At 39.7% G+C, this 12,880-nt stretch overlaps 1 protein-coding gene across 1 annotated transcript in view; it reads right to left on the bottom strand.

Moving 5' to 3' along the window:
* Positions 1-310, bottom strand: part of MCCC1 (methylcrotonyl-CoA carboxylase subunit 1) — a 57,930-nt gene extending 57,620 nt beyond the window's left edge. The window contains exon 1 of the mRNA XM_014846237.3: positions 77-310. Coding sequence (XP_014701723.3) covers positions 77-165 — 89 coding nt within the window. The 5' untranslated portion in view covers positions 166-310. The remainder of the gene's footprint in view (positions 1-76) is intronic.
* Positions 311-12,880: the final 12,570 nt, after the last annotated feature.

Here is a 12,880-nt window from a genome sequence, read left to right as displayed (position 1 = left end):
GCGAACCTCCGAACCTTGCCCGGCGCGCACGAGTCCACACCAGACACTGATCCACCGCCCCTTCACCCACTGTTACCTCGGCGGAGGCAGCAGCCTCGGGACACGCTGCCACCGGCTCCTCTCCGCCGCCACTAGCAGCACCGACACCGCAGAGGCCGCCGCCATGTCCCTGGAGCCCCGCAGGTCTTTGACTCGCAGGTACACCGGCTGCGTCTCACACACTGCAAAACCTTTCCTCCGCTCCGCAAGCCTCTTGTCCTCCGCCGGCCACCGTCCAGGTCAAAGCCAAGCAATAGGCCGGTCCTAGTGCGATGGGGGCGTCTCCATCCAAACCAATCAAAGAACAGAGCAGGGATTTGGTGGCGGCGATTGGCCAATCGGGCCGCGTGCCCGAGGGGATGTGGTCCCCGCCTCCTCAGCACCTTGGGTTCAGCGCCCCCGCGGGGAGAGCAAGGCGCAGACCTCAGCCTTTTTCAGACCCACTGGTTCCGGATCGCTGTTTCTTCTCTTGGCCCCCAGGGTTCCTTCGTTCTTGTTGAGCTTCACGGCGAAGAACCCTGTGATCCTCATTAAAACCGCCAGAAAGTGGGGGAGGCGGAGTTATGGGGAAAGAGGCAAATAGGATGGAAAGTAAGATACAAAATTTTCTAGTGTTCTCAAAAATGAAGAAAAAATAAAGTAATATAAGATAAGTAACTAAAATAAAAATTTTAAAACCTCCTGAGCTTTTGAAAAAGTGTTTTAGCGATTGGGAAAAAGAGAAGTCAAAACTGAAATTGCAGATTATCTAGAAAATAAAGATACTGAAAACGCTACGTGTAGATGCTTATTTGATATAGCTAAAGCAGAGCTCATAGAAAAATTCATAGTGAAAAAAGCATATTTAGCATAAAGTATATATTTTCTAGCTAATTCAAGGTTGGAAAAAAATACGAAAATAAACATAGGGAATACAGAATAAAGAAACTAGTAGAGATAAAAGAAGAAATTAATGAATTAAAACATATCAAAGGACTAATAAATCCAGGGGTTCAGGAAAAAACTAATAAAATGGTTAACTAATCTAATCAGAAGAAAGTGGGGAAATGAACACTTGCCGTGATAAAAAACATAAGTAGGAAAAAAAATCTTAGATATAGAAAACAAATTATAGATTTGTAAGAGGCTAATTTTGCTCAACTGTAAGCAAATAAACCGAAAACCTGGATGAAATGGATGATATTACAAGAAAATACAATTTACCAAAATAGATCCTGGAAGAGAGAGAGAATCTAATCAAACTATTACCATGCAAGAACTAGAGAATATTATTATCAAAGAACTGTCTTTCCTACTACCCTCACTTCCACCTTCACCTCCACCCCCAAAGCACATGACCCACCTTGTCTCACAGGGAAACTCCACCCGAATGGTAAAGAGTAGTTGATTCCAGTGCTATTTTTCTGTCCCAGAGCACAGAAAAAATGGAAATCTTCCTAATTCTTTTTATGAAGTGAGCATAACATGGATACCGAAATCTAACAAAGATAGTGCATGTGCACACACATTCTGACAACTATAGACCAACTTGATTTATGAATATCAATGGAAAAATCCAAAATAAATTATTAACTAAAATATTCAGTAGCATATGAAAAGAATAATACACGGTGACTGAGTAAGGTTTACTCCAGAAATGTAAGGATGATTCTGTATTAATATAATTAATTGATCTTACTAATAGTTTAAAAGAGAAAAAATACTATCATATTCATAGATGCTTAACAAGTCTTTGCTAAAATTCAACATTCATTCTAGATTTTTAGACTCAATAATTCAAGCAAAGTTATTGGAACAAGCGGCTAGCCCTCTGGGTAAAAATGTTGAATCTCTACTTGCTCCTCATACCTAATACCAAAATAAGTTCCAAATATATTTAAAAGGTTAACTTTAAAAGATGAAAGTATAAAAGTTCCAGAAGACATCATCTGAGATCTTAGAGTAGGGAAAGTTTTTCTAAGTGTAACACAATACTCAGAAACTATAACGTAAAAAGAATTGATAAATTGAACTATACAAAAATTTTTAAAAATCTGCACAGCAAAACATACATATAGCAAAAGACAAACAGTAAAGTGGGAATAATTTTATAACTTATCACAGATGAAGGGCTACTTTTCTTAATATATAAATGACTCCTACAAATTGATAAGAAAAAAGATCTATAATACAAGAGAAAATCATCAAAGAATATGAGAAGACCAATGGAACAGAATAGAGAGCCCAGAAATAAACCCACAAATATACAATCAACTTACCTTTGACAGGGTGCCAAGAACACACAGTGGGGAAAGGATAGTCTCTGCAATAAATGCTGTTGGGAAAACTGGATATCCATGTGCAAAAGAATAAAATTGGACCCGTGTCTTACACCACTAGAAGAAAACAGAGAAAAGCTCTTTGACATTGGTCTTGATAATGATTTTTTAGATATGACACCAAAAGCAAAGGCAACAAAAGCAAAAATAAACAAGTGGGATTACATCAAGCTAAAAAGCTTCTGCACAGCAAAGAAAATAATCAAAAAAGTGAAAAGGCAACCTATGGAATGGGAGAAAATATTTGCAAGCCACATATCTGATAATGAGTTAATATCTAAAATACATAAGGAACTCATACAACTCAATAGCAAAAAACAAATAATCCAATTCAAAAATTGGCAAAGGATCTGAATAGATATTTTTCCAAAGAAGACATACAAATGGCCAATACCTACATGAAAAGGCGCTCAGCATCACTAATCATGGGGAAAAGCAAATCAAAACCACGATGAGGGGCTGGCCCCCTGGCCAAATGGTTAAGTTCGCGCTGTCTGCTGCAGGCTGCCCAGTGTTTCGTTGGTTCGAATCCTGGGTGCGGACATGGCACTGCTCATCAGGCCACGCTGAGGCAGCGTGCCACATACCACAACTAGAAGGACCCACAACGAAGAATGTACAACTATGTACTGGGGGGCTTTGGGGAGAAGAAGGAAAAAAAATAAAATCTTTAAAAAAAAAAACACCACAATGAGATACCGCCTCACCTTTGTTAGGATAACAAGATAAGTCTTGTGAAGATAAAAAGGGAATCCTTGAGCACTGTTGGTGGGAATGTAAATTGGTGCAGCCACTGTGGAAAACAGGATGGAGATTCTTCAAAATTAAAAATAGATCTACCATATGATCCAGCATCCAGTACATATCTGAAGGAAACAAAATCAGCATCTTGAAGTGATATCTGCACTGCCATGTTCATTGTAGTGTTATTCACAGTAGCCAGGATATGGAAACAACCTAAGTGTCCATTGACAGGTGAATGGATAAAGAAAATGTGGTATATATATATATATAGATAGATAGATAAATATAGACATAGATATACCACATATAGATATATATACCACGTATAGATATGTATATACATGCATACACACAATAGAATATTATTCAGTCATGAGAAAGAAATCCTGCCATTTGCAACAACATGGATGAAACTGGAGGGCATGCTAAGGGAAATGAGCCAGACAGAACAAGACAAATACTGTATGAGTTCACTGATATATGGAATCTAAAAAAAAATGCCAAACTCATAGAAACAGAGAGTAGAATGGTGGTTACCAGGAGCTGAAGGGTGGGGGAAATGGAAATAGGAAGATGCTGTCAAAGGGTATAAACTTTCAGCTATAAGATGAATAAATTCTGGGGATCTAATATACAGCATGATGACTATCGTTGATAATACTGTGTTGCATACTTCAAATTTGCTGAGAGAGTAGATTTTACGTGTTTTCACCACACACACACAAAGTAACTATGTGAGGGAATGGGTGTGTTAGCTAACTGGTTGCGGGAATCATTCCACAGTATATCGGTAAATCAATGTAGATCATCACATTGCACACTTTAAATATATAAAATTTTATGTTTATACCTCAATAAAGCCAGGAGTGGGAGGGAACTAACAAATATAAAGAAAAAAGAATATGAGAAGTTCAAAGAATAGCCAATATAAATAAATATAAAAGGCACTTAACCTCACACCAAATCAGAGAAATACAAATTAAAACTATAATGATACACCATACTTCACCTATCATATTAGCAAATATCGAAAAGTTTAACTGTACACTGTAATTAGTGAGAATGTTATTATGCTTTACTGTTGTGAGTAAAAATGGGCACAAGCGTTATGCAGAGTACTTTGGCAATACTTATTAAAATTGCAAACTCACAAACTCTTTGATCCAGCAAAGCTATTTCTTGGAAGTCACCTAAAGATATAGTCATAGATGTTTGAAATGATGTCTGATTAGGGAAATTTGTTGTAGAATTGTTGGAAATAGTAGACTGATTGAAAGAGACTAGTTAAATAAATGTCATGAACATATACAACGGGTTACTATGCAGTCACTAAAGAAGAATGAAACAGCGCTATACATATTCATATATTAAGATATATTGATAAGTGAAAAAACCACCAAGCAGAACTGTGGTTATCATTCCATCATCTGTGTAAAAATAGGAGAAAGAACGCATAACCTTACGTACACAGAGATAACCTCTAAGAAAGAAATGTTGTTGGCTCCGGGACACAGATAGGATGGAGACTTTTCTTATACACCCATTTGCATCTTTTGAATTTGATATCACAGGCCGGTATTAGCTATTCCAAATTACATAATTTTTAAACATTTTGTTTTGACGTAGCTTTAGACTTACAGAAAAGTTGCAAGAACAGTATCCTTCACCTAGATTTCCCAGATGTTTGTATTTCACCACATTTGCTTTATCAGTCTTTTTCTGACCATATACATACATACATACATATATATATATGTATATACCTACACATATGTATGTATACACACACTCACACTCACACAAACCCATGCACTCACATTTTTATTTTGGAACAATTTGCAAGTAAATCGCAGACATGATGCCCTTTTTTGCTCCTAACTGCTTCTGTGTGTATTTCCAAAAACAAGAGATTCTTTTACTATGCAAAGAACAATGATCAAATCGAGAAATCAACATTGATAAAATACTATTACTTATTCTACAGACCTGATTCACATTTCACCAGTTGTTCCAATAATGCCTTTTATAGCAAAAGAAAACCTTGTATCACACATTATTGCTTGGTTAAGTTGGTGTCTGCCAGGTTTCTTCACTATAAATGTTTTTTTAACCTTCCAAATGATCTGTCTCTGAGAGGTAGAATTATGATTGATTTTCCACCATTCCTCCTCACCATCACTTCATAACAATTTGCTGTAGCTTGCAAAGTTGTACAAGGAACAGGCGTGGCTTTGACAATAAGTAATGTTTAAACCAATTAAAACAAATACGAGGAGAGGAAGTGGAAGCGGAGGGAGCTGGTTTGCTGTGTTCTCTGTAACTCCAGCCATTGATACTGTTTCGAACAGGCACGATTAGCTCCCGTTTTGCGGGTGAGGGCAGTTACTGTATTGATCCATTGTCTTCTCATTTGCTCCAACAGAAGCGTAAAGCAGCCCTGTAGCTTCTTGGGAGTTCATTAGGTATGTCTAGGATAAAACTTGGGCACAAAGGGATGACCCACTATGGCATTATAGGATTTTGAAATGCTTTTCAATGGCAATAAGGAAGATTAAATATGTGCTATTTCATCAGGGCTGCTGTTTGCCCATGTACCTTTGGGCAAATTAGATGACGGTTCCTCTTCCTCCTGGCAGAGGCAGACCCAGGACAGCGCACACAGCATGGTGATGGAGTATAGGGCTGGCTGGATTTCATTCACCACAATCCCCCTCAACCCAGAACTCTAGTGCAGTGCACAGCTTGCATAACCATACACAGAAGCCATGTATATATGTTATCTCATAGGGTTGTTGTGAAGATTAAGAGTTACATCAAATGACCTTAGCAAACTGTAAAGTGCCACATACATGTGAATTACTCTCAGGCTCATCATAGGAAAGACCAGGAGGTTCAAGAGGGCTATAAATCTGGACTTTCCAGTCAAAAAAGTTCTGAAATTTAGACCCTCTCCAAATGAATTCACCCATATAGTTATAGCGATAGTGATCAGAATGAAATCTGAACCTGTGCCTCAGTGCTGGACCACACTCCCTACAGGTCACCATGAATTAAGACTTTGTTTATATCTTGCAATTATCTTGTGAATAGCCATAATTTTGCATTGGAATCTTTATGTTAAAAGTGTTATTTTGTTACATGTCAACCTTTACTACAATGTTACATGTCAACATATACTACAATTTTTTTTTTTAAAGATTTTTATTATTTCCTTTTTCTCCCCAAAGCTCCCCAGTACATAGTTGTATGTTCTTCGTTGTGGGTCCTTCTAGTTGTGGCATGTGGGACGCTGCCTCAGCGTGGTCTGATGAGCAGTGCCATGTCCGCGCCCAGGATTCGAACCAACGAAACACTGGGCCGCCTGCAGCGGAGCGCGTGAACTTAACCGCTCGGCCACGGGGCCAGCCCCATATACTACAATTTTTTAAACATGGTTTTGGCCTTCCTAAATAAAGAGAATAAATTCCTCAAAAAAATGGAAGTCCTCTAGGTCTCTCTAGACTTCTGAAAATCCATTTAGTAAAAGAGAGGAAGGCTCAGTAATACTGAAAGCCATTGTATACCAGTTCAGTTTTCCAATCACTGCAAAAGGCTCAAATGTTTTTCTCATCATCAGTCTCACCATTTGATTTCACCACTAGGATCTTGGCAGTCCTGAACATTTCTTACTCCCCATATCAGTTAGGATGTTTTTGCCTGTAAGTCACAGAACTCCCAACTAAAAAAGGAGGAAACCTTGTTACCTCACATGATAAAGAGAGAAGATAGGCTATTCCCAGGACTTGTTAACTCAATAGTTCAAATAGCATCAAGGATGCAGACAGGTACTTTCCGTCTTATTCTGCCATTTTCAGTGAGTGTCAGAAGAAGGTTGCAGTGGTTCCTGCCATTGCAGCAGACACCACATCTAGCAAAGAAAGTATATTTTTTCCCACACATCTAAGTTTTTCTCTCCTGGTTTTAAAAACATTATATTATGGAAAAATTTTTAACATTTACAAAAGTATATAGAATTATATAATAAACCCCATTCCCATTACCTAGTTTCAACAACTATCAACTCATGTTTAATCTTTTTCATCTAAATTCCACCCACCACCACCTCCTACCAGATTATTTTGAAGAAAATTGCAACCATCATTTAATTTCATCCAGAAATATTTCAATATGTATAAATCCAAAAGTAATAACTTTTTTACAAAAGCAAAACCCACATATCATAATCACATCTACAAATTTAGCAAGAATTGCTTAATGTTATCAAATATAGTTAGAGCTCAAGTTTCTCTAATTGTTTCATAAGTATTTTATCCTTCTTTTTAAAAAATTTTTAAATTTTTGCAATTTGTTTGAACCAGCTTCCAAAAAGGTCCAAACTTTACAGTTAGTTGATACCTTTCTTATGATTCTACCAATCTGTAGGTCTCTCAATCTCAATTTTAAATCCCTTGACTGGTTTTTTTTTCAAATGATTCAGATAGTTTGTTCTACAATTTCCTGAAGTTCGGACTTTGCTGACTGCATCCTCTTGGTGCTTTTAACATGGTCATCTCTCCTTGGCGTTTCACATAAATTTGTAGTTTCACCAGCCAGCACCAACTAACTCAACCATTGACTGCAGATGCCTGATCATCTGGCCAAGAGCAGAAGAACAGCCCCACCAAGCCCAGGCCATACAGCTGATCTACAGAATTATGAACTAAATAAATAGTTGCCCTTTTAAGCTACTAAGTTTTGGAGCAATTTGTTACACAGTCAAAGGTAACTGATACACAGAATGTGCACTTCCCTGGTAGACTTCCTTTACTCAGCATAATGTTTTTGAATTTCATTTTTGATGTGTGTATTTTGTTACACGAAAATCCCACAATGTTTTTATCCTTTCTCCTGATGATGGCCATTGGATTGTTTCCAGTTCTGAGTGGTTATGAATGAATCTGCTATGAGTATTTTTTCTCACCTCTGTCTGTGGACACATGTACTCATTTTTCACGCACATATACTGAGTTGTCAAGTTTCTGTATAATAGGACAGAGGTTCATGGTCCGGCCTCCTGTTTTTGTAAAGGAAGTTTGGTGGAATACAGCCATGCCCATTTGTTTATGTATTGTCCATGGCTACTTTCATGCTATAACAGCAGAGTTGACTAGCTGCATAGAAACTGGCCCACAAAACCTAAAATGTTTACTATTTTGCTCTTTATAGAAAAGTTTGCCAAGCCTGGGGAGAGTTATGTGTTTGAGTTTATAAGAAACTGCCAAAAAGTTTTTCTAAAATGGTTGTATCATTTTATTCTCCTGCCAGCAATAAATCGTAGTTGCTCAGTATCACTTGGTATTGCCAGTCTCTTTAATTTTAGTCATTTTGGAGGTTGTGGAATGGTAGGTCATTGTGGTTTTAATTTGCAATAGCTAGACTGGCCTTGGGAAGTGGGAGACCATGCCATTGGGTCCATACATAGCCTCTGTCTCTGCCATCATGCTCTTGCCATTCAGGTGCCCATTGTGCAAATTCTGGTGTGGACTCTGACAAGGGCTAGCTAACTCGACGGGCTGAGTCATCTTGTTGACTTGGTCATTCAGTGACTCTTCCACAGTGGATGTTTCTAGTAAACATTTACATGTGATGCAAAAATCTCCACACTTCATGCCTACTCTAATATGTCATCCACAGGCTTCTATCCCAGATCTCTTTGTCTCTGATCTTCCCCTCCTTTTCTTTCCAGACCTCTGACCAGATGACCAGACCACTGCATTGTCCAGGAATCCGGGTATTTTCTCACCCTGGGCCACTTTCCCTTCCATACAAAGTGGATGACTAGCGCCCTGCTCGCTGCTGTGCCCATCAGGAAGTTGTTTATTGCCTGCCATCTTTCAGGGTCACTTCTGAATGTGGCTGCAATGCAGCCACCGTCCAGTTTTGGTTCGTACCCACATACCAAGCCAACCGATCTGTAAACTAATTTGAACTTTCCTCCTTTTTCAACTGTTCACATGCCCCCTTCCCCTGACTTAGCTGCAAACTGTGGGAGGGGCACTGGTGCAACTCTGGTGGGTGACATGGGGGTCTGGGCCCCCTGCCCGTGGAGCCTATTCATACCCTCTGGACCTGCTAGGGCTCAGTCCTGGAGGTACCATTTCCACCTTACCGTTGACTACTGCTAGACTTGTCTGACTTTATTACTTAGTGGATTTGACAGAATCCAGCTCAAAATGGACAATTCTGGATACATTGTGACTAGTGTCACAAGGTCAAGTGTTCTAGGACCCAGTAATATGCCGAGAGCTACTTCTCAAAGGGCATATATTTCTCTGCTGCAAATGGCATGGCCTTGGCCTTACTTCAGAATGCCTGGGACCTGCGTTATGATTCTCCCACTGGAGTTTTCCAAAAATCCCATACTGCCCCTTTTCCCACCCCTGACACCTCCAGCACCATCAGATCTGCCTGACTGTTCGGCTCAAGCAGCAGGGCTGACTGCACTGTGGCTTGGAGTTACTTTACTGCCCTTTCTGCTCTAGCCCCACTCAAACCCAATAGCTTTCTATGTCCCCTCGTCAGAGCAATTTTCCTAGCAGGAGAATGTTGCCTCTAGAACCTAAAGAGGCCTACCTGGCTCCGTGCTTCCTTTTTTGCAGAAAGAATGCAAGATGCAAAACATTTGTGTTTTATTTTGGAGAGAATATTCTGCCCTTGAGCCACTGGGTCCCTAAAAACTTCACTGAAGTAGTCAATCCCTGAATCTTCACAGAGTTTGTCTCCTACTTCCAGGAACTCATGTGTCTTACAAGGCCTCAGCACACCAACTGCTTTGTACTTGTCTAATTAGCATGATGTCATCAATGTAATGTGATGACACATGAGTGTGATGTCCTGTGTGGTTGTATGTGTGGTCCAGATCTCCTTGGATTATATTATGACAGAGGATAGGAGAGTTAACAAATCCCTGAGACAAAGCTATCAATGAATATTGTAGAGCAATGGGACAACAACCAGCCTTCATGGAAAGGTGGTTGGTCAACAGACTGTCAGCACCAGGGATTGAGAAGTTGCTCTCCTGGGGACGTGCTACACGTGGGGCAGAGGTGGAAGCAGGCTATACAATTTCCCTTTATGTAGATTCCTTCTAAGCCACTTTTTTTAGTGTGCATACTGGAATTTATTTACCTGAGTTCCCCCCAAAAGTAAACTAATAATTCCATAGTGTGTCCCTTGACAATGGATCTGGGGTAGCCAGCATCCAAAATGGCCCCCATTGATTTCCACCTCTCCTAGTATTCACACCCTTGTGTAGTCCCCTCCCACATTGTACCAGGGGTGGTCTGTGTGACCAATAGGATAGAGCAGAAGTGATGGTATGTCACTCCTGTGATTAGCTGGTCAGTCTGTCTCTCTTGGATCCCTTGCCCTGGAGAAAGCCAACTGTCATGTGAGCATCACTATGGGTGTGACACATGGTGTTACTTTGGAGGTAGATCCTTCAGCCCCAGTTGAACCTTCAGAGGACTACAGCTCTGGCCAACAACTTAACTGCCACCTGATGAGAAACCCTGAGCCAGAAGCATCCAGCTAAGTTGCTCCCAGATTTCTGACCCTCAGAAACTGTGTGAGATGATAAATGTTTGTTGTTTTAAGTTGCTCAGTTTTGGGGTAACTTGTTAAGCAGCTATAGATAACTAATACAGGATCTCTTAATACTGAACCTCTTAATCTCAAGTTCATGCGCCAAGTGCACAATAAGCCAATCACTGAGATATCATGCTTGGAGATAGAGAACGGTTTATTTGAATTGGCCAAAACAAGAAGCTGGGAGGATATATTCACTCAACAAAAGAAGAAAGCAGGGGATTTTATAGAGCTAAGGGGTTTGGCAGGAGGAGTTTCAGAAAAACAAAGGAGAAATCTGTGTTTCTTTCACTCCAGATAAGCGCTTCGGCAACCAGACTTCATGGTGTCACCTACAGTTGGGGGCGTGGGGGCTGGTTAACCTGGTGACCATAAGTTCCTTGAAGGCATTCTTTTTCTTTTGCAAAACAAGCTCATAAATCCTTGTGACCTTTGAGTCACTCCTCAGGTTAAACAAGAAAACAGCAAATTGACAAGATTAACTTCTTTTCGTCTGTGTCTGTTTCAGGAACAAGGTGGAAGGGTAATCATATTCTTATTGAATATTTACAGTAACCCTCTGGTACCCGGCTTCACTCTGCTTATTTATCTCAGCCCCTACCAGAGTGTCTGACATTTTTAGTAAGTCCTTAATGGATGTTGGTTGAATGAATGAATGAACAAATGGATAAATTGTGGCAGCACTTAAGTAAACCAGCAACCCAACCAGTTAGTGTGGACTAAGAGTTGAGAGATTTAATTTGTAACTTTAATGTGGTTTATCTTCTCAGAAATTCAGTTTCTCTCAACTAGTTCTTCTTACCTAGTAATAATGTGGCAATGGAGAATAGAACAAAATAAATTATTTGTAGAAGGATGATTTAACTTATTAATTCATGTGACAACCTCCATATTTTTTCCTTTTTTAAGATTGGCTCTTGAGCTAACAACTGTTGCCAGTCTTCTTTTTTTTTCTTTCTGATTTTTTCTCCCCAAATCCTCCCAGTACATAGCTGTCTATATTAGTTGTGGGTCCTTCCAGGACAACCTCCATATTAAACGACAACAACTAAGATTGTAAACAAAATTTTTTACAGCACAAAACTAAAAAACTGAATTGTAAGAAATGAATGACATGAACATATCTCCAAAATAAGTTTTTATTATGAAAACTTTTAATACAATTCAATATTCTCTTAGACTAAAGTTAGGACTTTGCCAACCCTATTGATTCATAAGAGAACAAGTTGGGAAAGTCAGTATGTCCTGTGGGGTGAGCTGGATTATTCCTTTACTAAACAATGCCAGGGGTATGTGATCTTCTCTGTTAATATCCTGACTTCGTTCCATTCTTTAGCAGTAAAAACAAGCAGGAAAATAATTCTTGGCAGGCTGCTCTACAGAATAAAGTGAACAGAACAGACGCTGTGGCTATAAAAGTGTAGAAGAAGCAAGTTACCACAAGAGGGAGATCTACATCCAAGAAAGAAAAGTTGGCTAGCGGTTAGAAAATGTCTCTATTTTCTTTTTTCTTTCTTTCTTTTTTTTTGAGATTGGCACCTGAACTAACATCTGTTGCCAATCTTCTTCCCCCCCACCCCCCTTCTTCTTCTCCCTGAAGCCCCCCAGTACACAGTTGTATATTCTAGTTGTAGGTCCTTCTGGCTCTGCTATGTGGGATGCTGCCTCAGCATGGCCTCACGAGTGGTGCCATGTCCACACGTAGGATCAGAACCAGGGAAACCCTGGGCTGCCTAAGCAGAGTGCACAAACTTAACCATTCAGCCATGGGGCAAGCCCTCTATTTTCAAAGAAATAAAAAATACCTTGAGAAGTTCACTCCATTCCTTCATCTTTAGAGCCACAGCTAAAGAATCCCATAAAAATGAGAAACTAATGTTTTACAGAGCCCCTCAGTCTCCTTCAAGGGGTTTGAGAACGTTATTAAAGCTAGGCCATTTCATTATCCATCACGACCTCCTCTCATTTACCCTAATCTCTCATGAGTCTGAATGAATTCATTTCCTCAGTAAAAAGGGAAGCATATGCTGGTGTGAGGTTTCTGGCAGCACTGAATATCATTGTTCTTGTAGGCAACTTGGTATAGTGAGAAGACCAGAGACCTTCGTACCAGACCAACAAGAAATCAGATTCTGCCTCTGCCACTTGTTAGC

Source organism: Equus asinus, chromosome 5 (assembly GCF_041296235.1).
Source record: "Equus asinus isolate D_3611 breed Donkey chromosome 5, EquAss-T2T_v2, whole genome shotgun sequence".
Taxonomy (NCBI): domain Eukaryota; kingdom Metazoa; phylum Chordata; class Mammalia; order Perissodactyla; family Equidae; genus Equus; species Equus asinus.
The sequence above is the reverse complement of the archived record's forward strand: the minus strand, read 5'-3'. Positions and strand labels throughout refer to the sequence as shown.